The following is a 24385-nucleotide window of genomic DNA, read 5'->3' as shown; positions in this document are numbered from 1 at the left end:
TCTCATCATCAACACTAAGCTTTGAGGCTGGTCAAGAAGTTGTAAATGAAACTTGGTCAAATGGAAAGTGTAGACTTTCAGGAGACGAACAGAAGGTAGGAGAAAACAGGGTGTCATTGGGGTACCTAGACCTGAATGTACACAGAGATAGAAGAGACTCACAAAGCCAGCACCGTTTTCAAATAATTTATTAGGAATTTAAAACTGAAAATAAAACCTGGAAAAAGAAGTTACAGATGTGGAGAGAAGAGACACCGGAGGGTGGTAACTTGCTGGCTTCAAAACACCGTGTAACATCTTTTTAAAAAATTCCCCAAACAAATCAGAAAACGGAATTCCAGGGCCCTGAGCCCATGGGTGGGCCCAGTGGGGGTGGGATGGGGGTCACAAGAAAGGGGGAGAAGGAAGCTGAGTCTCTCACGACTCAGCTCAAACGTGTAGAAAATTAAAAATAAAAACCAATAAAATGCAGCTTCTCTTTTATTAGGAAACATTTAAAAAAAAAAAACAAGAAAACAAAACAAAACCACAAACAGCCGCGCATCTCAGTAACAAAGATTATTGCTTTGTGTTCTCAGGGCTAATAGGTTAAGCACCTCACACAGACAATTAACTCTCCAAAGGGGGTTTTCAGGGATGGGAACTATGATGGGGGAGAGAGCTTAGGTCCCCAGCCTCAGACCTGGGGGAGAGGGACACAGAGAGGGGACAACAACAGGTAGGTGGGCCTCAGCCCTGCCATGCCAGCCGGGTCACTCACTGTTCATGAAGAGTCAGACCCTGAGCCTCTTTTTCCTTTGAAGGGGGCTTGGGGGCTCGGGGCTGCCAAGGGGCTCTGGCCATGGGACCATCCTGGTGGGAAACTTCAGTGAGAGAATGTGGGGGTTCCCTGAGAAGCCCTTTGCTTTCCCCTGGGGTCCACCCCTTCCCAAAGTACCCCCTTGATGCCCGCTCATGGGGGGCTCAGAGCAGAAACCATGAAGGCCTGACCTAGGTAGGGGGCAGGGGGAGACCTTTGGAGAGTTAATTCCTTTCCAGCAGTGGCTCCGGGCGAGCCCTTCTCTTTCCTCACCCCTTGGCCCCACGCTGGGTTTTTGGGGTGAGCAGGCCCAAGGCCTTGACCCCTAGGGCCTGAGCGAGCGGGCTTGCCTTGGCCACAGTTGAGGCCTGCAAGCTTACAGTAACGGTGTCTGAGGAGGAGACAGAAACACAGGGGGACACCTTTGCCAGGTGGGGTGAGGCGATGCCCTCACCCCTAAGGGGTCTTACAGAGGGGTAGGGGCTTCACCTCACAGTATTTACATATGATACAGGACGGGATGGTTCCAGGGGCTTGGCCTGGCCGCAACCCTGTCCTCCTTTCCAGGACTGGAGGGAGGTGGCCAGGGGCCCACACCCACATAGACATTTTGTTCTCAGCTGGTGGGGGGCACCTGGCCCCTTGCCCCCTGCGGCCTGGGGCTTCACATTCACAAACCTAGAAATAGTTTAAAAAACGGTTTCTTAAAAAAAAAAAAAAAGAAAAAAGAAAGAGAAAAGGAGGGGAAATCAGAATAAAAAACAAGCATAGGGCTTGCGGCCTGTAGCAGACCCCCTCCGCCCTCACTCTAGCTATGCACAAATACAAAAGCCTTCTGGGGGGGGAGGGTCCTATGGGGGTGCGGCAGGGAGGGAGGGGCGCAGACCTGAGAGGGGAGAACCAGGGGGGTGGGGGCCAACCGGCTAATCCAAAATAAATAAAAGCGGGAGGAGAGGGGCAGGTGGGGGAGGGGAGCCAAGGGCGGAAGAGAGGGAGGTTAGTAGGGGAGCCAGACGCTGTCCGGGGCAGCAGGGCAGGGGCCGGGCCCAGGGAGTTGGGGGCAGGCAGTAGCGGTCCGAGTCGCTGCGGGGGAGGGGGCGGCGGCTGCGGCTGAGGTGTCCCCGCCCCTCGCTGGCTCGCTGTGGTCCTCAGTCAGCTGCAGGCTGGGGCGCTGGAATACAGCAGGAGGTTACAAGGAGGCCCTGCGGCCACCTGCCCATGCCCCCGCCTCTCTTTGGGGCTCCCAGAGGTTCCCGGAACCCAGGTAGCCTCTCCTAGAAGAGCTCTGTTCACACACTTCGCAGGCTCTGTTCCCTGTTTGGAATGCTCTTTCCCTAGATTTTTGCATGACTGGATTTATTTAAAATGTGGCACCTTCTCAGAGGCACCTTCTCTGAACCTCTAATCTGAAGTAGCCCCTTCAAACATAATTTCTAAGTTCCTCTTTTGTCCACTTGATTTTTGTCTGTAGAATGAGAGAGGGGCCTTGTCTGTCTCCTACATCCCTCCTTCCTGAAACGGTGCTCAACTGACTAATAGTCGTTGGAATAAATGCAGGAAGGAAGGAAGGAACAAACGAAATGTCCCGGTTCACACAGTAACCCCCGTGACCATGTGTACAGAGTTCCCTCTCTCTCTTACTCCCTGGACATGTGTGTATGTGGACAGTATCCCGTTTTAATAGCTGTGTAATATGCCGGTGTACACATACGCTCTGATTTACTTAACCACTTTCCTTTTGATGGGCATTTCAGTGTTTTGCAGTTTTTAATTAAAAAAAAAAAATTTTATTTAAGTAATCTCCACACTCAACATGGGGCTCGAACTCAAGACCCTGAGATCAAGAGTCACACCCTCTTCCGACTGAGCCAGCCGGGTGCCCTGGGTTTTGGCAGTTTTTTAAATAAATGCCTAGAAGTGGCCTCGTTGGGTCAAGGGCATGGATGTTTAAAACCTGGGCACACAGTGCCAGTCTGCCCTTTGGAAACCCCAAGTCAAAGACAATTTACATGTTGCTTCCCCTACACCTTCATCAATGTGGGGCATTAGCAATCTTAAAAAAAAAAACGACAACTTTGTCTGACAGGTGGCATGGACTGCCTTGTTGTGCTTTTCATTTACAGTTTTGATGTAGCAGACTGAGCAGCTTTTCAGGTTCACTGACCACTGCTGTTATGAAAGTTCTGTCTCCCCCCCTGGACTGTGGGCTCCATGAAGGCGGGGACAAGGTCTGTGGCCCAGACGGGGCTGCCCGGTGCCAGCCCTCCCAGAGCCACCCCCCCAAGGCCCCGGCCCACCTCCTCACCTCCTGCCACCTGATTCCTGCTTCAGTGGTACCCATTGGTGAAAGCTGTGGCAATCAAAGGGCCCTGGGGAGAAAAGAATTTGACTCCTAGATTCCTAGGGATGCAGAGAAGGCCCAGGGGCTCCTTTCTTCTGAGGAACGCCGAGGGAGAGACACAGACCCTTCTCTAGCCTTGCCCATATCTCCCCCCCACCCCCGCCGCAGATGCAATGGAAGATTCTCTGGGGTAGGGCTTGGAATCTGCATATTGCCAGTACCCTGGTTAAAATGAGGGCACTCCTGAGCTAGAATCTAGCCTCCATGTGGCCAGAGACGGCGAGTCTGTGTGGTATCCCCAGAGCCCACCTAATGCCTGGCACACGGAATGAATGATGAGGCCCACTGTTCCCCCTTGGTGACCATCTTTTTCCATCCATCCTCCCTTGGCCCCCCTTCTGCCCTTGCTAACAGACAAAACCTTTCCCTCCTCCAACTTCTGAGTCTTCCAGGACTGACCACTCACCCCAAGACTGTGGCCGAAGCCGGTGCTGGGGGCGGGGCTGGCAGCGCTGATGTAACTGCTGACCCCCGAGTCCTGGTTGGCTGCCCCATAGAGCTCGGCCATGGGGCCGGGGCTTGTGGTCCCCAGGAAGCCCCCTGTGCGGCTGGGAGTTGAACCTGGAGGGGGAGCCATCGTCCAGGGGTGAGAGCCTGGCAACCCAGAAAGAAGACGGTGATAGCCCCGGCGCCCACTGCTGCCCCACGTGCCACAACACCCCCCTCGAACCTGTTCCACCCACCGTGAACTTGAGCCTTCCCTTTCCCTCACCCCTACATCCCAGCGGGGTCTGTGGGTCCACCCGCTGGAGGTCTCCCCAAGTCCATCCACTGCCACCAGCTCGTCTGTCCATCTTGCCGCCTCCTCACTGACCTCCAGGCCTCCCCTCCTGAGCCCCTGCAAATTTTTCCCCCATCCGGCAGCCGAGTGCATGTTCCAAGATCGACATCGCTCCACTGCTTCAATGTTCTGTGTCTCCACAGGACCTGGTTCCTCCTGCCTCGTCCTCCCCACCCCCCATTCCTGTACTCTCCCCGCCCCCATACCAACTGGCCTCTGCTGGGGACACTTTTCTTCCTCTTTGGCTTCGAATCGGACGTTAAGGAGCCGGGCCTCTGGGAAGCCTTCCTGAGAGGCTCCATCTGTGAGAGCCTCTGGTACCTGACTCCCCGCCCAAGCAGAGCGGGTTCATCCTTTGTCACGCCCAACGCCCCCCGCCCCCCAGCCTGCAAACCCTGGAGGACATGGGGTCTCCTTCCTGGCTGGCCTCCCAGGTGCTCCGTTAATACTTGTGGAGCAGATGAACAAGTAAGTCCCTCTGGGAAAGGGTGGCAGTGGCTACCTCCTCTCCTCTCTAGACTTCCCCGCCCCCAACACCCCTTCTCTGCTTCCTGCACCCCAGAAGGCCTCACCTGTCCCTCGAACCACAGCCGCTGCTGCCGCCGCCGCCGCCATTGGTCCGTAAGCAGTGAGGGGAATGGCTGGAAGGAAAGGTATGGGCCCTTCAGTGTGGTGGGCGAGAGGATGGAGGTGGACAACGGAGGCCCCCTCTGGGCAGAGTCTCTCCAGCCTTACCCCCCTCCCCCCCAGAGGGTCGGGGCAGCGCCAGCATGGAGGCAGAAAGCACTCCCTTGGGCCACCAGCTGTGCCCTGACCCACGGAATGGATGGAGAAAAGTAGGAGAGCGGATGGCTTCCTAGCAACGGACTCGACCTCAGTTTCCCCCCTGGACTCAAGGGACACACTTGAACAACACAAAACTCAGGGTGGGGAGAGGGGCACCCCACCCTGAGCTGCTCTGAGCGATGCTCCCTACTTCCGAGCGTGCCCTTGGCTGGGTGGACCCAGCCCAGAGGTCCCCAGGAGGGTATGGCCCACGTCCCAACCCCAGGCGACTGCCGCCAGTGCCTGACTGACGTGGGGTACAAGAAGCCGGGCCTGTTGCCGCAAGGTGGGACCAACTCTGAGGTGCTAGTGCGTGTCCCAGAGCTCCCCGTGGGATCAGGCGGAAGCCAGGCTCCAGTCCAGGCCATAATCCAGCTTCAATCCTTCTGCCTGTCCTGTTCCTCTCACTGTCCTTCTCCTGAGGCCACACCCTCAGTAAACTGGGTGCACCCAATTCCCTGCCTCAGGGTTCCCCTGACTGCCACCCAACCGGAAATGACCACTCTCCCCCCCAAACTCCCCTAGCCCCTTCTCTTTGGTCCCCTCTTCGGACACAGAGATACTGGTATTCCCTTGTTTGTGGTCTACCTCCACAGTGCCCAGCACCCTGCCTTATACACAGTAGGTATTTAATAAATGGCTGCTGAAGGAGTAGAAGGAACCTCCTCTTTTATTTTTTCCTAAAGATGTCTCTACAACCAATGGGGGGCTTGAACTCACAACCCCAAGGTCAAGAGCTGCATGCTTTACAGACTGAGCCAGCCAGGCGCCCCTAAAAGGAACCTCTTCTTAAACAAGTGGTTGGCTTGAACCTGGAGCTCCCTTGGGCTGGGGTAGTGGGGTGAGCGCCCCCTACTGCTTGGCTCTGCCACTGCAGAGCCAGAGTCAACCGGGGTGGCATTTGCCCTCAGGGATACGTTCTCTGGGGGCTGTTTTGGTGACCTTGACCCTGAACTGGTACTGGACTTGGGCCTAGGGACTCCGTAAATGGCCCCTGAAAATTCTTGGCAAGGCCTTTGGTCTGGGGGATTAAAAGTCTGGAGACAGCATGATTCCCACACTATGAAGGAGCCTTGCCTAAGAGCCATACAGTTGACTCCTCACCCCGACATCCCCTTCCTTGGCCACCCCTGCTAAGGCAGCCCCCTGCCCCTGGCCCTAAGACCTTAGAACATCTCCCTGTTTTATTTTCCTTGTGGAACTTCTCACCCTCTGCAATTATTTTATTCATTTGCGTGTCTACTTGTTTACTGCTGTCTCTCTCCACTGAAATATCAGCTCCAGGAGGCAGGGACCTTGTCCATCTCATTCACTGCTGTATCCCCACCTGGACCAACATCTGGCATGGTAAATGCCTACTGAATGCCTGAAGGAAACACCCACATCTCCTGAAGGCAAGAGAAAAGTTCAGACCCCAGACCTCCAGGGAAAATCTCCTCCCCTGTACCAAGCTAGCTGCTGAGGGGACATGTCTTCTCTCAGTTCTTTTGAGGGCAGGGGGTGGGCTCTGAGGTTTGGTTCTTGGTCTGGTTAGGACTTTCCACAAAGCAAAGTCAGCTAAGCCAACCTGAGTAAGTGCTTATCACAACTGTAAAGGATTACTCATTTATGTAATAAGTATTTGTCTTCCTCTCTAGACTGCAAGTCCTGTGAGAGCAGGGCCTGGCCCTGTCTTGTCCCTGCGCTGCCCCCAGGGGCCTGGCAGAGTGCCCCACATAGTAGGTCCTCAACACAAAGTTCTTAAATGAGGAGAAAAGAACCCCCCTTCCAACACCCCCATGGCGGGTCAAACCCAACTCTGCTCAGGGAGGGGCCTCTACCACCCCCCACCTACAGAACTCTTTACTCCCTCCCCTTTCCTCATCCCCTTCCCCAATTTTGGGGGACCCCTGAGCACCCCTTGGAAGGAAGGTCTCATTGAAAGCAGCAACCATGCTCACGTCCTCCACACACGGCCAGGTTGGGGGGAGAGTCTGGGGTGGGGTGGGGGGAGAAGCAGGTTGAACAGAGAAACCCCTTGCAGCCCACCTCATCTGCACATGCCCCTCCCCTCCCCTCAGACTTGGCGGGGCCCCAGCAAGGGCTGCAGCCAGCGAGATGGCTCCTGACAGGGCCAAGCGCCTTCATCAGGCTTGCTCAGAAGCTGCAAGTGTGCAGCCTGAGGGCTGGATTTGGCCCTCAAATAGGTTTCATTGGGCCTGCAGTGGTTTAACAATTTGGAATTTGTTGCCAACATTTGAGAACGATTGAAAAATCCATTCAGAAGCAAAAGCCGTGTTTCTGGCTTTTCTCGGAAACAGAGATCTCAAAGTACTAGGTGTGCATCCCCTCCCGGCCGGGGTGGGCTGGCACAGAGTGGACGCATGCGCACTCCAGTCTGTCGAAGACCCCCACCCGGCCCACTCTACTCTGAGTTTGAGACCCTGGCGTCTTGACTGCTGGATCCCAGAGTCTACTCGGTGCCTGGCACATGGGAGGCGCTAAATAAATATTTGCCAACTAGATGAATGAGTGATTTCTCCTCCATCTGCTGGGCTTGGCCCCATGCCCCACCCTTCAGGGCCATGTAGCTACACAGACTGGCCAGGGCCTGGGCAGAGTCTGTTGTGTCCCCACAGCCAGAGGGCTGTGGGGACAGGAGAAAAGGGCCCCACTAGCCTTCCCCGGGGAAGACCCCTGGGTTCTTCTCTTTCTCCCCGTGCGGCCTGTGAGGTGTAGGAAATCCGAGCGACTGACCTGTAAGCTCGGGGAGGACTGGGGCGCTCGGGAGAGGGGTCCGCTCTACACGGAATTCTAAAATGAAACGTAAAACAGCTTAGGAAGGTGCAGGGGAGGTCCCTGGGGCACGGCCCAGGGAGGACAGATGCACCCACAGGGACACTGGGTAGGGGGACAGGCCATGCACAGGACCCAAGAGCTGGGATGGGGAGAGCAAGGTGCCCAGCAGGCAAAGGTGAAGACGTAGGCAGAGGAGAGACACGGAGAAGAGCAGGCAGAGTTGCCACCTACACCCTGGGCTCAGGGCGATGCCGGAGTGACCACTCTGGGCTTTCTTAAAAGACGTGACATTGCACCAAAACACCTCCCAGAATCCTCCTCTTTTCCTGCTTGTTTGTTTGTTTGTTTGTGGGGAGGAGCTGGTGAGGCAGCACTGATGGAAACCAGTGACCCCAGAGCAGGTTTGACTCAGGCTAGGTTCCTAGCTCCACCACTTTCTAGATGATGGGTCGTCTTAGCAAATCGCTTTGCTCTCTGAGACCATTTCCTCACCTATAAAATGAGGATGGTCATCCTTCCCCCGTGAGTGTTGTCAGGATTAGACAACATAATGTCGAGAAAGGACTCCAAGATGGACAGCCCAAGAGGCAAAGGATGCAAGTGCTTAGGGACCCTCTAAAAAAAAAAAAAAAAAAAAGGCCAAAAAAAGCATGCAAAAATTTGATGTCTGATATTTCAAAGAAAACAACACTGAAGAGCCATTATGGCAAAATTCAGAACTTTGTTGGGCTTCCTGCCACTTATTCTAAGGTCTAGCGTTATTTTTATTTTGCATTACAAATGAGGGTGGTGATCATCAGGGTTTTGGATTGCTTTTCAGCGTTCGGGGCCACAAAAGGTCTTGTGGGCCTGAAAAGGGCTCGGCGGAGCACGTGGTCATTGTAAGTGTGGCCATAAAGACGCAGCTGGCGACGGCCCTCAGGGACGCTTCCGCCACAAGTCTGATGTCTTCTTTGGTGGAAGTGGCAACTCGGAATGGCATGAGGAGGGGAGAAAGGCAGGAGGCAGGCAGAGATCCGCCTGGGAGAGAACTGTGCCATGCAGGACCACGAGGGGGTGGGAGGGGGTTATCCCCAGCTTCTGGGGAGGAGGGAGGAGGGGATGGTGGGGAGAGGTGCTCCTTCCTCAGACATGCCCTTCCTTCCAAGCCTCCAGCAGGCAGACCACCCCCCCAGCCATGCACCCCTAGACACCGCCCTGAGGACTGAGACTGCCCAGGAACTGGGGACATGCTGGCAACAGAGGGACACCAAGCAGGACTTACCGGGGAATTGGTAGGTGTAGCCAGGGGCGAGGCCTGTATAACTCCGGCTGGCATAGGTTGTGGCCTGGAAACCAGGGTAACCTGATAGGGCAAGGGGGCTAGTGTTAGATGCCTCACCCAGCGCTCAGACCCTGCTCAGCGGGGAAGGATCTGAGCCACTCGTCTCCCTCCCCACCTCGTAGCACAGATAACAGCCACATTTACCAAACACCTTCTGCATGCCAAGCCCTGCGCTAAGCCCACTGCATACTTCATTCTCTCCTTAAGCCTCACAAGAATCCTAAGAAGCAGGTACTATTAGGAGCCCCATTTCACAGATGGGGAAAACTGAGGCTCAGAGAGGAGACATATTGGCTGAGAATAGTCCAAACCCTTACCAAGACGCTTCGTGCTCTGGCTCCTGCCTCCTTCCTGTCCTCATCTACACTCTCCTGCAGTCACATTGGCCTCCCTGCTGTTTCTCAAAGCCACCAAGCTCCTTCCCACCTCAGGGCCTTTGCACAGGCTGTTTCCTCTGCCTGGAACACTCTCCCCCTGCCAGGTTTTCCCATGACTGTGTCCTTGTCATTGTACAAGTCTCAGCTCAAATGTCACCTCCTTGGAGAGGTCATTCTATAAGAGTCCTCCCTCTCATCAGTTACAGTATTTATCAATTACCCCACAGCACCAATGATCATTATCTGAACTTATCCTAGGTTGGTTTTTTTTTTTTAATTTTATTTAAGTAATCTCCACACCCAACGTAGGGCTCAAACTCATGACCCTGAGATCAAGAGTCACACGCTCCTCCAACTGAGCCAGCCAGGTGCCCCTCCCAGGGTTTTTTTAAAAGAGCCGATTTTCTGTCTTCCCCATCTTTTATTTCTGTACCTCCAGGACAAGCTCCCGGTGCCTGCTACTTGTATGCATCTAATAAAATGTGCAGCTTTGCCAGAAAAATCATATAGTAATAATGAGTAATATAGAGTAATAATGGTGTAACTGGACTTCGCATTCAGAGCTAACTGGTTCCAAGTCTCTTAACCACCAATGCCTGTATTGGTATAATTTCCTTCTTTGTCATTTTTTTTAAATGGGGTGAAACCAGCTAATGAATCACCTTGAAAAGAAAACGGGTCTCAATGTTCCAGACCGAAGGAGGCTAGAGAGACGAGACAACTAAATGCAATACCTGATTCTAGCCCGGATCTTATGTGAGAGGGCAAAAATGTGCTATAAAGAACATTATTGGGTCAACTGATCAAATTGGAAAATAGGTTAAAATATTGGAGCGACATAAATGTATGAAGTGGATTATCATCACGTGGCTTCATGAGCAAAATACCCCTAATCTTAGGAAATACACGCTGAAGTATTTAAGGGTTAAGGACCATAATACATTTAACTTAAGCTCAAATGATTCAGTGGAAAATCACCAAAGTATTGTGTGTGTGAGTGCGTGCGTGTGCGTGTGTACATACATACACACATATGTGCACACACATATGCATACAGAGGTAGAGCAAACGATAAAGCAAATGGGGTATAATATTAATGGGTGAGTCTGGTAAAAGGTATATGGATATTCTTTGTACTGTTAATTTTTGCAACTCTTCTGAAATTTTGAAATTACTTCCAAATAGAAAGTTAAAAGAAAACTTCAAGAGAAGACACTTTCCTGTGTGGAGTCTGCTCTCCTCACCCACTCTATCTGTGATCTCAATCCTGACCTTCCAGCCCATGCCATGCCCACCCACCCACCCCCTGCCTCTGAATTGCCAGAGCACCCCTCCCTCCGTACCTGGCAAAAAAACTCCTCTGTACTGTTCTCTTTCTGTGTGTACGCATCTTGTCTCTCCAGGGAGACTGCGAGCTTCCTGGGGGGCCCAGCTCAGATTGCGGGCCCCAAATACCGCTGACTCCTACTCACCTTCCAAGGCGCCTGGCGACCTGCACTTACTCCAGGGAGCCTCCTGGACCAGCAGGTGGGTTTTGGGTGCCTCCTTGGGCCTCCCACAGCCTCCCATCACTATATGCTATCGTTGCCTTTTGACTCATACCTCCTGCTTGATGGGAAAGCCCAGGAGGGCAGGTCCTGCCCCTCAGAAACTGCTCAATAGATATTACTTGGGTGAACAAGCAGCAGCTGCTTTCTTTTTGCTCTCCCCAAAGTCTTTGGGTCATTGTAAATGCTGTTCCCTCTGCATGCAACACTTTACCCTTCCCTTCTCCCCTGACCTCCTGTAACTAGCACCTACTCAACCCACAGCCCTCAGCTTAAGTGTAACTTCCTTTCTGGCTTCTCCAAACCTCGGTCCCAGTTCTCTATGCCCATGCTCTCTTGGCCCCCTATCCTGCTGCGTCCTACTTATTTATTTTTAATTATATTCTACTTATTTATATTCTTACTTGTTTTCCCTGCCAGACCACAAAGCTCCAAGGAAAGTCACTGTTATATTTGCTGGCATAGTTCCTAGCATTTATAGTTGCTCAATAACTACGACATGGATGGGTGGGTGGATGAACAAATGGACAGATGGACAGAAGGATCAATGAAGGAGGAGCAGCTGGGCCATTTTCTGGCTACCGCCAGAGGGCAGCACCCCACAACCCAACGGCCCCACCCTGGGTTGGCTTGGAGGCTTGAGATACTTGGTCCCCACTCCTGCCCAATGACTCACGCAGGAGGGCAGACCACAGAGGAGAGGCAACACCTACGCAGCCCCTGGTAGCCCTGGGAGCAGTTGCGGGCAGGAAGTAGCCGCAGGTGCAGGCCTAGCACATACCCAGCATGCCAATGCCCAGCATGAAGGCGTCCATCCCATAGGGCATGACTCGAGACCTCCCCCGGGCTGAGCCCGTCGGCGACATCACCTCTTTTGGCTGAGCTTTCTTACATTCCACCTGCAATGAGACCTGATGGTCAGTCCCTCCTCCGGACGTAGGGTCGTAGACCCTTTGGTTACCTAGCCGGCCTCCTTCCTGTTAGGTTCATAGATACCATTTATGGAGTGCTTGCTGGGTGCTAGAGATTATGTAAACAGTTTTGCAGGCAGTTATGGCTTACACCAAGCCCATGAGGGGGGATAGTACTGCCACAGATTGCAGGGAAGTCATCTGCCTAATGAACAGACTAGCAAGTGGTAGAGTGAGGATGTTAATCCAGGACTGACTCCACAAGCCATGCTTTTTAACCACCAGGAGACACTGGCTTCCTGTCCAGATCTTCAGGGGGTGGGAGAACTGGCTCTGCCCCCATGGACTGTGATTCCCTTCTGCCTGCCTCCAGAACCTCCGAGCGCCCGTGTCTCTCTCTCTGTACCTCCACCCGTCCGGTCTCCCCCCCTCACCATTTTGTTGTTGATTTCATGGAAGTGTATTTCACACACTTTCTCCACGATGTCCTCACTCTCGAACGTGACAAACCCGAACCCTAGAGGGCAAAGGCAGGGACAAAAACCAGGGTTTATGGTCAAAACCCAGCCCCGAGTGATACCACACCAGCACTCCTCTTTCAAGGGCCAGTGCCTGAGAGTTAACGGAAGCCTCTGCCCACAGCCTAGGAACCTCTCAACTCCCCTCCTGCTGAGACAGGGTTTCTAGTCCCCACATTACAGATGGGAAAGCCAAGGCTCAGAGAAGTGAAGTGACTTGTCCAAGGTCACACAGCAAATTAGAAAGCGTTAGAGCAGTCATGAAAATACACTCAACATGCCTTTTCGCTTTCTCAGATGCTTTCCAAAGGAAGGAAGAACACACACAACACTTACGTACATTTACACAAAAGTGTACACACCCAAACCTATGTTTGTACACAGTCACACATATACATGACATAGAGATGTACACACACACACACACACCATATATCATACATAAACTTGGCAGCGCTCACAAAGGCCCCCCTACACATGAAGAGTTACCATGACACACAAGACACATGCAAATATTCAGACACAGATACCCTCGTGTGCACAGATACAAATACACACACACACACATACATACATGCATACCCCAGCACATATCCTATCCCCAAACAGGCGAATACACCCTGAAGCAACTGGAGAAACCACCCCACCTCCTCCCGGGTGTGCCCCAGGGGTTGGAATGGGATTTCTCAGAAGGCAAGGCCCTTGGGAGAAAAACAACCGGGCAATGCACACTGGCCCAGATGCTCACAGGTTCAGGGGCAAGGGGGTTGGGGGCTGGGCTCAGCCTGTGGGTGGGGGTGGGAGCGGGAGCAGACTGTGGAGTCAGCCTGACCCTGGGGCGGCCTGGCCTAAGCTCTGGTTACCAGGGACAAGGTAAGCCCCAGTAGACACCGGCTCCGGCGCGGGCGGGGGCGGGGGGATGGTGGGGGGGGCATTGAGGGCTCAGTTTGGAAGGGGGGAGGTTGCTCCTCTGGTCCGCTCGGGTGTCTGCAATTGGGCAAGTTTCTAGCACAGGAAACGGCGGGACAAAAGCCTTCTGTAAGGCCAGGCCCCGGAGAGGATGCAGATCCTTGGGGATAGGATGTCAGGAGGCAAGATGAAAGGGCAGCTGTGACCTGCAGCCCCCTGGCTGACCACAGGCCCCCAGCCTGGCCTGGAAAGGGGGAGGGGGCCACACTCACCTCGGTGCCGGTTGGTGGTTTTGTCAAACATCAACATGGCATCGTCCACCTGAAACAGAGCCTGCCATGGTGGACCCACCAGAAACCAGGGGACCTGCCACAACCCAGCAGCAGGGGCTCACTCCCACACCCACGCCCCTCTCATGCAGGCTAAGCTCTCTCTTAAATCTGCTCCCTGTGCAGGGGATGACTTTCCATCTGCAACCCCACCTGGATGCCAAGGCACCTCCCATCCAACCACCAGATTCTCAATGGACCAGACTACAAATATGAAGCACCAAATATGTGCCTGGCACTTTGCCCCATCATCCTCTCTACAGTCCCTGCCATGTAAGTGCCTCGTTTTGTAGATAAGGAAAAGGGCTCAGAGAGGTGAAGTCACCAGGCCAAGGTCACACAGCAAATCCTAGACCAAGCCTGGGAGGAGGAGGAGGCACGGAGTGGGTGCTAAAGAAGGAAACATGGGAGCAAGATAGAAACGGGGAAATGAAAGCCTCTTCCCTTTCTGCAAAAGGCCGGGAGGACGGCAGCCACTCCAGCCAGACTTGACTCCCCTCTCCTGGTACAGATCTTTTCCTCTAATTGAGGTTTCCTTTTGCTAGAGGCTGTAATTAAAGCAAGTAGAGTTCAGTGCCTGGGCTGCTTGCCTCCCACTGACTGGGGGAGGGGCAGGGGGCTGAGGAAGGGGGGTGGGCTACATGATCCACCCCCCTCCCTTGCACCCCAGTCTCCTCTTCTTGCTACTCCCTCAAGGCATCCCCTTAGATACAGGGACAGCCAAAGGCCTTAGCTTGCCTCCTGCAGTCCCATTTCCCTCCCTTTACCTACAGCGGCTGCTTCCTCCTCGTTCTCTTAATTCTTCAGCCAATGTCAGCCACCTCATGGGGTTAAGCTAAGGTCTGATTTGTCCTGGGTGGAAGTCAAGGGCTGCTTCGGATACCCTCCCCCCACAACACACACATCCCAATTCAGCCACTGACCCTCCCCCAAATGGTCAGACACCCAAGGGATGAAGGAAAACTTCCTGAGGCCATGGGGTACGGCCTCTCCTCCACTCTCCTTGGCTGTCTTTCCAGCCTGTCATCTGCCTCATTAAAGTGGCAAAGGCAGCCCCTGAACAGGGTGGCCCCCCAGCTCTCCTTAGGTGCCAAGCAGCACCAGGCCTCTGACGTCCCCCTGGGAGAACCAGGACCCCACTAAGTCAGGAGGCAGCTGGGTCCCTGGAGGATCTTAGAGGGAAATGACACCTCCCTCCCCAAGGAGCTTCCTGCTCCAGGGGCCTGCAGCAGAGTGCCTCCGACACTCCCATCCTTATGGACCCATTCTGCGTCCCAATCCCAAATCAGCTAGACCGTCCAAACTGGGCAGACGCTTTAGGCTCCACACATCTTCCCCACCCCCTTGCTTAAACAATGGAAAAGAGAAATCTAGAAAGGAGAGTTGTGATAAAAATACAGGCTTTAAGTAGGACAGACTGGAAATGGAATCCAAGATCCCTGCCTTTGCTGGTTGGGTAACCTTGGACTAGGTTTCCTCATCTGTAAAATGGGCGTAACAGTGTTTATCAATTGTACAGAGGAGTTAAATGACATGGCACCTGTAACACGAAATCACGTTACCTGGGACACATCAAGTGCTTAATAAATAATAGCTATTTTGACCTTTATTATGGAGGGGCTCGCCCACAGTCACATGGGGGAGAAGCAAAGCAACAGAGAGAGAGCAACCCAACACCCCTTGCTTTGACGGTTCCATTAGGACAGCGCCCAGGTCAGCTATGGTGATGGCCATCCTATGGAGCACCTTGACTTGTACTCAGTAATTATTTTTTGAATTAATGAATGGATAAAAGCCACACCCTCTTCCTTAATCCCATAGCTCTGAGTTCCTGCCTGACCCACAAAGTGATTCAGCCCAAATCCACAGCCGTTCTGGCCTTCCTTCACCCAACCCTCCACCTCCCACCATTCCTGGCACCCCAGACCCTTCAACCGGGCCTTGGCTGGACAGACCCCCAGCGAGGCAGTCGGGTTGAGGCCAGGGCAAGGAGCAAGGAAAGTGGCTGGGGGTCCAGGGGACCCCCACTGGTGTCCCCTCCTGGGGCCAGCTGAGGGGAGGGAGGCTCCCAGCCCAGTGTCCTTAATAGGCTTTGGTCTCCATGGGAACCCGGGGGCAGGGGGGCTCCGGCAGGGGGAGGGGAGGCGGCCGAGGCCTGCTGACCAGTGGGAGCCGCCAAGTTCGGCGGCCGCTAAGCCTGAGTGGCAGCCATGGCGGCTGACCATTGTTCCCCCCTCGGCGGCGGCCCCTCGATCCGGGCGGGGGGCCCCCCGCCGCGGGGCCCTTGGCATTCCCGGCTGTCCCCCTCGCTCCCTGGCAGCCTATTCTCCGGCTCCCCCTGGCCTCCCCGGGCCGGTTTCACATGCCAACGCCGATTTAGGCCCGAACAAAAGACGCGGCCGCTGACGGCTTCTCCTGGGGCCCGGTTGCCATGGCAACGCCGGCCCCGGGGGCAGGCGGCCTCCAATCACAGCTGCTGGATCAGATTAGTGCGAGCTCTAATGCTCGGCGCTCAGACACAAAGACACCCCGCCGGAGCCGAGCGGGCCTGCTGCTTCCCAGGAGCGCCCTTCCCTCTGGGGCCCAGGCCGCCGACCTGCCCTCCGTCCTGTACCCGGGTCCCCACGGAGGCGCCTGAGCCCAGGCCTCTGGCCCCCACGCCGCCAGCAGCCGCTGGCCAGGGGACCTCCCACCCTCTCCTCTTCTCCCCTAGAGACAGGGCCCTGGAAACCCAGCCGGTCCCCAGCTCACATCCCATTCCCAAGGCCGCTGCCCTTTGCCTAGCAGACAACTGAAAATGCCTTGCTGGGCAGGTAGAGACCCAGCCTGTAGCCTGTCTCACGTCATCGAAGACCAGGGACCCCAGCACTAAGCACAGCAGCCCTCCTTCACCCCCAGTCTTAAAATTTGGCCCCCTCTTTGCCATAGCCCCATGAGACCTTGATGCTCCCATCACTCACCTTTCTGGGGACAACCTATTGTCTGATGATGCCACATCTCCTTCGTAAACTAAACGGTCCAGAAATTTAAGCTCAATGCACCTCAGAGCGGAGAGCCAATCTGCTGGGCCTGATCAGGAATTTAGGGTGCTCTCCTCAGTGCCCCTCTCAAATAGCTAGGGGATCAGCACCTCCCCCCCCCCCCCCAGCTCCCACCTGTGCAAGCTGGGCGCTGAGTGCAATTGGGAATCATATTTATTGCCTCCTTATCATCCTCACCAGGAAGGAGTGGGGGAAGGTGCAACCGCCCGTGGCCTGGACAGGTGCAAACTCCCAGGAGGCCAAGGGGTGACTGGATTGAACTGGCTAGGGGAGAGCAGCCTCCCTCGGGAGAATGAAGATAAGCAAGAGAAAAACAGAGGGAGGGCAACTACAGGGACAGCTACTGTGTGGCTTCTCTCCCTGGGGATGTGTCCAGAGGCTGAGGCCCACACATAGGAAAGGAGCCTGGACCGTGAGGAGCCTGGCCCCACCCACAAAAGGACCCAGTCCCCTTTTCACCTTTTTTGCAGGAATTGGAATGACCTGGCTGGACTCTGCTTGTACTGAGCAATGCTACAGGGCTTCCACAGCCCCGAAAGCACCCCCAGCAAGCACCCCCAGTTTTGACCCACCTTCCCAAACTGCTCAAAATACTGCTTCACGTCCTCCACCGTGGTGTTCACTGACAGCCCCCCCACAAAGATCTTCTTCGTTCGAGTCACCATCTGTTAAGGGGAGGGAATGAGAAAGTGGGCATCTGAGTCCTGTGGCCTACTGCCACCAGCAGGGGCCCGAGCCCTCCTGCCAGGGCACCAGCTGACAAGCTCTCTGTGGCCCTGGCTACTCAGAAGGCCGCCCCCCCCCCAGCTCCTGCTTGGACCCCCGCCTCTAGGCCTGTTATGGGCAGCTGTGCACCCCACACACTCGCTGGCCGGAGTGTGCCTCCCTCCCGCCCTGCATCCCTGGGGTCTGTGTAGGAGAAAATGCTTTCCAGAAGGACCAACACAGGGAAGGGGGCAGGTTAGTGACCCAGACCTACAGCGTAACTCAGAGACCCCACCAGCACCCCTGGGAGAGACCGAGGCCCATCACAGGGTTCCCCTGAACCCAACGCCGACATTTTCCTCATCAACCTCCTCCCAACCCAACCTCTGGCAGCCCTGTGGCCCCAGCCCTGTTTTAGGAAGAACACATGGTCCTAATTACCCCAGGAGCGCATGGCTAATCCACAGCAATTCCCAGCCCCATCCTAACACTAAAGCACCTTCTGTCACCAAACTGCTTAATGGAATTAACCCAATTCCGACCATGTGCTCCCTGGTGCGGCTTCCTTCGAATACCTGCTCCATAATTGCTTTCAGGCCCTCTGCTGGATCCTTCCAGAGATGTCCCCTTCCTGTCTCCTAAAACTTGTCCCTCTCCCTTCGCTGGGGCAGGAGCTGGGCACCATGGTGGAAGCCACTGGCTCAAAACCTTAAAGCATCCTGGTTCCTACCAAACCCCTTGCAAAGGGGGAAACATCTACCGGAGGGGGACCTAGTCCTAGGACACAGGTTAAGTCAGCAGACTCGGGGGTCCTCAGCTCCCTGTGCTGTAATCAGCCTTCCTTCCTGTCCCCTATATTTAACCATTGAAAAATTAAGATCTGGCTATTTGTCTTGGGGCCTGGCATAAAATCTCAGGCCCCTACACTGCACCAAAAGTCTTGAATGCTATATAGCTCAACTGCTCAGAATGCACACACACCCAGAAAAACTTGCCACAGCACTGGGGAAAGAGAGCACTGGGAGGGTAAGCATTCACCCAAGTTGAAAGACAAGAGGTGACCAACTCCATGGTCCCTTCCCCCTCTGCAAGCTGAACACAGTGAACCCCAGAGGTAGGAAGGTGATTGGGGGGTCAGAGATAGCTCCCTGGCCTGATACTAGCTCAGCCTCAGGGGGTGTCTGTCTTGGGTTTGACCTCCACAGGGGCATTGGGTTTAGCCACTGTGATCTATGAGGTCAGAATTCGACTTAGGGTCCAAAGTGTACTGGCTTCAAATACAGGACAATGAATCCCCTGAGGGGTTCCTCCTTCTCCCAATACATGCAGCCCCCTCCCAGTCCGTCCCAGAGCACAGATGGAAAGATGCAGGATGTCTTCAATCCACAGAGCAAGGACATTAAGAATCCTCCCTCTTCCCATCCCAGTCTATTCCAGAAACACTCCAGAGGTTCCGGAAGCATTTCCCATAGAAGGGAATCACTGCCTAAAGTAGCACAGCTCCTCCCAGACACAGACATACCCACCTTAGGCTGTGCTCGCCGAGGAAAGGCCACCTTGGGATCAATCTGAAAGAGAAGGGAGAGGTAAAGGGGCCTTGGTTATCGCACTTCAGATGGGTGACCACACAGCCTTCAGCCCTGAGGACTTCTCTCATCCCAGGACACAGAGGTGACACAGAGGGGACAGAAATCACCACAGTCTCTGGCAGAAAAGTAGTGGTTAAGCATTTAGGTCCTAGTGCCAGGCTGCTGGGTTCGAATCCCACTTACACTGTTTCCCAGCTGTGAGACCCTGGGCAAGTTACTTAACCTCTCTGAGCCTCAGGGCCAAGCTCTCCTGCAAAATGGGCAAAAAGTAACACCCATCTCAAAGGGGTCCTCCACAGACTATTTGAGATAATGCTTACAAAGCACTTGGCAAGGTGTCTGGCTCACAGCAGGAGCCCCAACAAAATAAGCAAAGTCTTAATTCTTCAAGCACAGGGTACTTGAGGGCCCTCCTCACCTAACTGACTTCACACAGATACCTCTCTAGGGGAGGCATGCAATCCAGAGTTTGGAAGTCTTGTGGATGGAAATACTCTTTGCTTCAAGGTAAGAGTTCATAAATCACCAGGAATGGACTCAATTCTGTTCCCCCAGTGCTATCGACATCTAACAGCCCTCTTTGAGGCTGCAAGCAAACAGCTCCCTGATAATGCAGCCAGGTTTGGAGTGAATCAGAGTGCAGCCTTTGGTAACGTGCAAGGGCATGGGACTTGGACTCCATCAGAAACTCTGGGCTCCAGGCCAAGCCTCTGATTTTGGTAACTTGCCCACCCCTGTGAGCCTCAGTTCCCCCATCTGCAGAGTGGGGATAATCACACGCACTTTCCCAGGGGCAGCCATGGGGAATCAAATGAGATAACACGGGTGAAAGCAGCCCTTTGTGAACTGCCCCTCATTGCGCAAACAAAGGTGCTATTACCACGGGCCACCTTTGCCCTTGGCTGTGAACAACCAAAGGAGAAAAGCAAGATGCACCTGGGTGCTCCTGGGTACTGATAAACAGCAAAAGTCAGGGCACGAGACATTGTGATCAATGCAGGACCTATGGGGCCTGGTCATTCCAGAGTTTCTTGCCATCCACATGGGTGGATACCACTCAGAAGTTCACCAGCCAATCGCAGGGAAGATCTATCTTTTCCCAAAGTTCCTTCCGTTCAAAACTCAGCCTCGTTCTAGGCAACTGGCGCTGGCTCCTCTCTGCCGAAATGGCATGAACCAGGGACCAGCCTCCTCTGGGCTCCCCCACTGGATCTGCCCACAGAGAAGGAACCTCTAAAATCCATGCTGGGGCAATGTCTCCTCTCTCCCAAAGTCCCACTGGGCTCCAGGGGAAATCACGACTGCCCATGTGTGTCTGAAGGTGTGATTTCGTACCTCTACGGACATTTTCATCCTTCTCTTTCTCCTGGAAGCAGCCTCCCCAGCCACCAGAGCACCTCAGACAGTCCCCCTGCGCAGACCCTGATGGGGAGATGGTACCCAAGCCACGTCCCACAGACCCACGCACACCCGATCCCTGACACACCCCACCTCCACTCTGACTCACAGCTGGTAACATAAATAAAACCCAACAAGTAAATAAAAGGTGAAAGTCAGAACCCAAAATAGACTCCCCACAATAAACCTCCCTCCCACCCCCCTCTCCCAGGCCAGCGAATGCCAAACACAAAGCCCTTGCCTTTTTGAGTCCCAAACTTCAGAAGGATGCCCATCACACCCTCCTTCCCCTCTTCTCTCTTCTCCTTATCAATCTTCCATGAACCCCCCCCCACCCCACCCAGCCCCAGTCCCTAAATCTCAGCTTCCTGAGCTCTGCTGAAGCCATCAGTGCATTCTGAGGACAGGGGATGGTAGGAGAACTGGCAGCTTGATGGCAGATAATCACCAAAAACAATAGGGCACTGTCTCTCCATTCCCGGCTTGGGTCACTCAGTCTGCGCCAAGAAGATCCTTTCAGAGCCGGCAAAGTTGAGGCCTGGCCTCATTTGCTCATTACTGCGAGCAGGAGTGGGAGCCACTGGGCAGAGATAACAGGAGCTGGGGACAGGCGGTAATTTAGCAAATTCTTGGGCACAACCAGTTATTGTTGCAGGTAAACAGGAGCCGGTGACTGACCCAAGCAGGGAGGCCCAGGGTCGGAGGAGAGTGGGGGAGTGTGGAGAGAGATCACACTGCCTGGCCCCCTGGCCTCCGGTCACCCCATCACAGAGTAACCCCTCCTCTGACTTTCTCCTTTTCCCTCTCCCCTAGAGCAGGGGCCTGGGCCAGCGCCCCCTGGAGGGCCCAAGACACTGGGGAGCAGTGGGACCGCAGTAAAATGTTTTAGGAGTTTGAAAGCCAGAAAAGCAGCCTCCCCTCGGATCCAGCCCCCAGAAGGGTTGTTTCCAGGCAAGCTAGTTCCCTTCTCATAAATCCCTTCACGGGCAAAGCAGGTTCATGTCTTCCACACAAAGCGGGGAGCTCATAGACCAAAACGGGGGGAGAGGGAGGGGAATTCAGTGATGCTTTGCCATTGGTTTGGAATGGTGGTGGTGGGGAGCCAAATGCTAGAGTCCAGAGAAGCCACGGGATGGGTCGCTGCAACCCTGACTCACCCAGTTCGGGCCAGGGGAGGGCCCTGGCCCCACCCCAAGCTGCTCCGGGAGGCATCAAGATTAGTAGGTATAGGGAGGGGCTGGGGGGGATGTAGCATCTCACCGCAAGGCCTGGGATTTTTATCCTCCCTCTGCCCCCCCGCCCCCCGACTCTGGTGACAAAGTTTCGGAGCTTGGCAGCCCTTCTACTCAGAAAACTCCTTCCTTCCTTAAGGACCCGGTCCAACTGTCCTCTGGGAAGAGTCCTGACCCTCTCCTCTGGCGGCCTCCCTCTACCAAAGGACCCCCGACGCCCGGAGGGCCACTCACTGTTTTGGAGTCGAGCTCGTGCCGTGACTGCGCCAGCACTTTATCCACCCCCGCCTGGTCCATGAAAGTGACGAAGCCGAAACCCCTGCGCGCGGTAGTGAGGGAGAGGCAGATGGTTACAAGGCAGTGAGCGGCGGTGGAGGGGGGCGAGCCGGGAGCAGGAGGCGGGGGTGAGGGGCTCACCTGGATCTCTTGGTCAGAGGGTCCCGCATCACCAGACACTCCTTCACCTCCCCGAACTGGCCGAAGTATTCGCGCAGCCCTTCTGTAACCACACACCCGCCTTCGGACCAGCTCGGGCCCCGCGCCCTTCCCCCCCCTCCCCCGTCCTTTGCCCCCGATGACCCCGCCGCGGCCCGGCCGCCCCCGCGCCAAGCAGCCTGCGCGCTCTCCACTGCCCCCCCCTCCATAGCCCTCACCCAGCTCCCGTGGAGCCTTCTGGCGCCCACGGGGGCCCCAGGAAGCCGAGGGCCGAGCTGGGCTGGAGGGGGGACGGCTCCGGCCGGGTTCCCGCCGCTCCGGGAGCCGCCTCACAAAAGTTTGAGCCGCAGGTGCGAGCGGAGTTGGCGCTGCCGCCGGCGGGTCCCGGGGGCCCAGCCCACCCCCCGATGCCCCCTGAACCCCTCATCTCCTCCCCTCCACCCGCTGGGCCATGCGCGCTCGCCGATCGCCCTGCGCTCTCGGGGTCCCCGGGCGGGGCGCGAAAGAGGGCGCGGGGGCGCCTGGGGTCAGCCGGGCGCAGGGCCGGGCTGGGGTGTCCGATTCCGGGGCGCCGGGGGGGGGGTCCAGGGTGCCCTGCCTTGGCCGGCGGGCGCTCCCGGGCTCGCTCACCCTGCGTAGTCTGCCAACTGAGTCCCCCGATGAACATCTTGCTGCGGGAGGAGGAGAGACACAAAGGGCCCGCGTGAGCGCCGGGCGCCAGGGCGCAGGGGGCGAGGGCCCGGGCCCCGGGGAGGCCCGGCCCGACCCGGATCGGCCATGTTGGCGGGGCCGGGGCGGGCGCGGGCCGGGCAGGCCGGGCCGGGCCGGGCCGGGCCGTACCAGGGGTCGTGCGGCGAGTCCGGGGAGGCGAGGCCGGGCTGGGGCGCGTCAGTCTCCATCGGGAGCCGCGGGCGGCGCGGGCAGCGGAGCGGCGGCGGCGGCGGCGGCGGCAGCGCTCGGCGCGGGGCAGATGAGGAGCGCGGCGAAGGGGGCCGGACGGACAGGCCATGCTGCCCCCTCCCCCGACCCCGCTCGGGCGGGCGGGCGGGGACGGCCGAGGGGAGGGCCCGCCGGGGGCCGACCTGCCGGCTCCTCCCCCCGCCGCCCTGCGCGCATAAAGCCCCGCGCTCGCCCGCGCGCCCGGGCGCCCGCGGAGGCGGCGGCGTCCGGACCCCGCTCCTGCCGGGCTCCCGGGTCCCCGAGGGCGAGAGAGACCCCGAATCCGGAGGCGGGCCGGGACCAGGGCGCGGCCGCACCCCCCCACCCACCCCAGCGCGGGGCCGGGCCGTGGGAACGCCCTCCCGGAATGAAGCGCTTCCCGGTGCCTTCAAGGTAGCTCGGTTCCGGATCGGGGATCCCCCTAGTCCTCCCTCTCAGGTCCCCGCTATCCAGAATTTAAGAGCTCCCCAATCTCCCTGGGTCGGGAGGGAGATAGCCCCAGTGCCCCCCCCATGCCCCCCCGCGTTCCAACTGGTGGAGGAGCCCTCCGTTCCCCCCAGTGGGAATGAGAAGCTGCCCCCAGTTTCCTCAGAGCCTGATTCAGGGCTCCCCCTCAGCAGCCCTGAGTCCACTCCCAGTGTCCCATATCCTCTATGTCCAATTTGGGGAACCCTTTCAGTGCCTCGCGCCTCGAATGGGGAGACTCCATGAGCACCCCAGTAGAAACCATGCCAGTTTCCTGAATCCCTTCCCAGCCCCTGCTGTCCCCTTCAACTCCCCCAAATCCCTTCTGTATGGTCTATTGAGGAACCCCCCTATTCCAAGCCCGGGTTCCCCGTTTGCTGCCACCCCGCACCCCCCAGTGTGAGGAGTCTTCACTGTTTCTCTCACTCCTGGCTCACTTGTCAGCCCTACTCAGACTTCTGGTTGGATTCGGGAAAGCCGGTTCCGGACGCTCACCGGCCCTCCCCACCGAGGCTGGGGGAGAGGTCAGTGCCGCTTAGAACCTCCCGTTTCCAGTTTAGGAGGCCGCCGGCTCAGCGGTGCACCTTCCCCTCCGAATGACCCCCTTCTTTTGCAGAGTTCTAAGCCCAACCCCATCGGATTGGAAGACCCTCAGCTGCCTACCCACTGCATTTGGAGTTACTTCTCTCAATCCGCCTCCAGTTTGAGACTTACTCCCCATGAAGGCAAACGCCTTCACTTCCTCCTCCCTCCGCCTCCATCTCCTGGGTCTCTGAGAGCCCCTCCCGGACTTTCACCCTAGGCTCCTTAGGAGTCACCTCGCCCTCCCCCAAATCTTCCTCCCTCCAGCCCGGGAACTCTAACATCCATTCTGATCACCTCCGGAGCTGGAGGCCACCCTCCCTATCCCCAGCTCGCCATATCCATCTCCTCTCCTCAATTCCCTGGCTGAGACCAGCCAAGAAAGGGTCAAAGCCGGAGGCCAAGACAGCCACTCCTCCCACACCCTCATCCCTGCTGGGTATCTCAGTGCCACACAAGCCCCTCCCTCCCAACTCACCTCCCACACCTTCCCCCTTCTC

At 56.2% G+C, this 24385-nt stretch overlaps 1 protein-coding gene across 1 annotated transcript; it reads right to left on the bottom strand.

The window, feature by feature from the left end:
- Window positions 1-1922: 1922 nt before the first annotated feature.
- Window positions 1923-22798, bottom strand: MSI1 (musashi RNA binding protein 1). The gene is made up of 15 exons (XM_088019292.1): window positions 22740-22798; window positions 22530-22570; window positions 21882-21963; window positions 21699-21783; window positions 18772-18813; window positions 17113-17205; window positions 13443-13491; window positions 12178-12260; window positions 11614-11731; window positions 8849-8929; window positions 7543-7599; window positions 4554-4622; window positions 3607-3761; window positions 3105-3168; window positions 1923-1970 (listed from the first exon to the last, which is right to left on the bottom strand). Exons 1-14 carry the CDS (start codon window positions 22796-22798, stop codon window positions 3127-3129), a joined length of 1056 nt encoding a protein of 351 aa, XP_087875418.1. The 3' UTR covers window positions 1923-1970; window positions 3105-3126.
- Window positions 22799-24385: the final 1587 nt, after the last annotated feature.

This window comes from Eumetopias jubatus, unplaced genomic scaffold, assembly GCF_037043125.1.
Source record: "Eumetopias jubatus isolate StellerSeaLion01/CBP00866 unplaced genomic scaffold, mEumJub1_p1.0 scaffold_16, whole genome shotgun sequence".
In the NCBI taxonomy this organism is placed as follows: domain Eukaryota; kingdom Metazoa; phylum Chordata; class Mammalia; order Carnivora; family Otariidae; genus Eumetopias; species Eumetopias jubatus.
The sequence above is the reverse complement of the archived record's forward strand: the minus strand, read 5'-3'. Positions and strand labels throughout refer to the sequence as shown.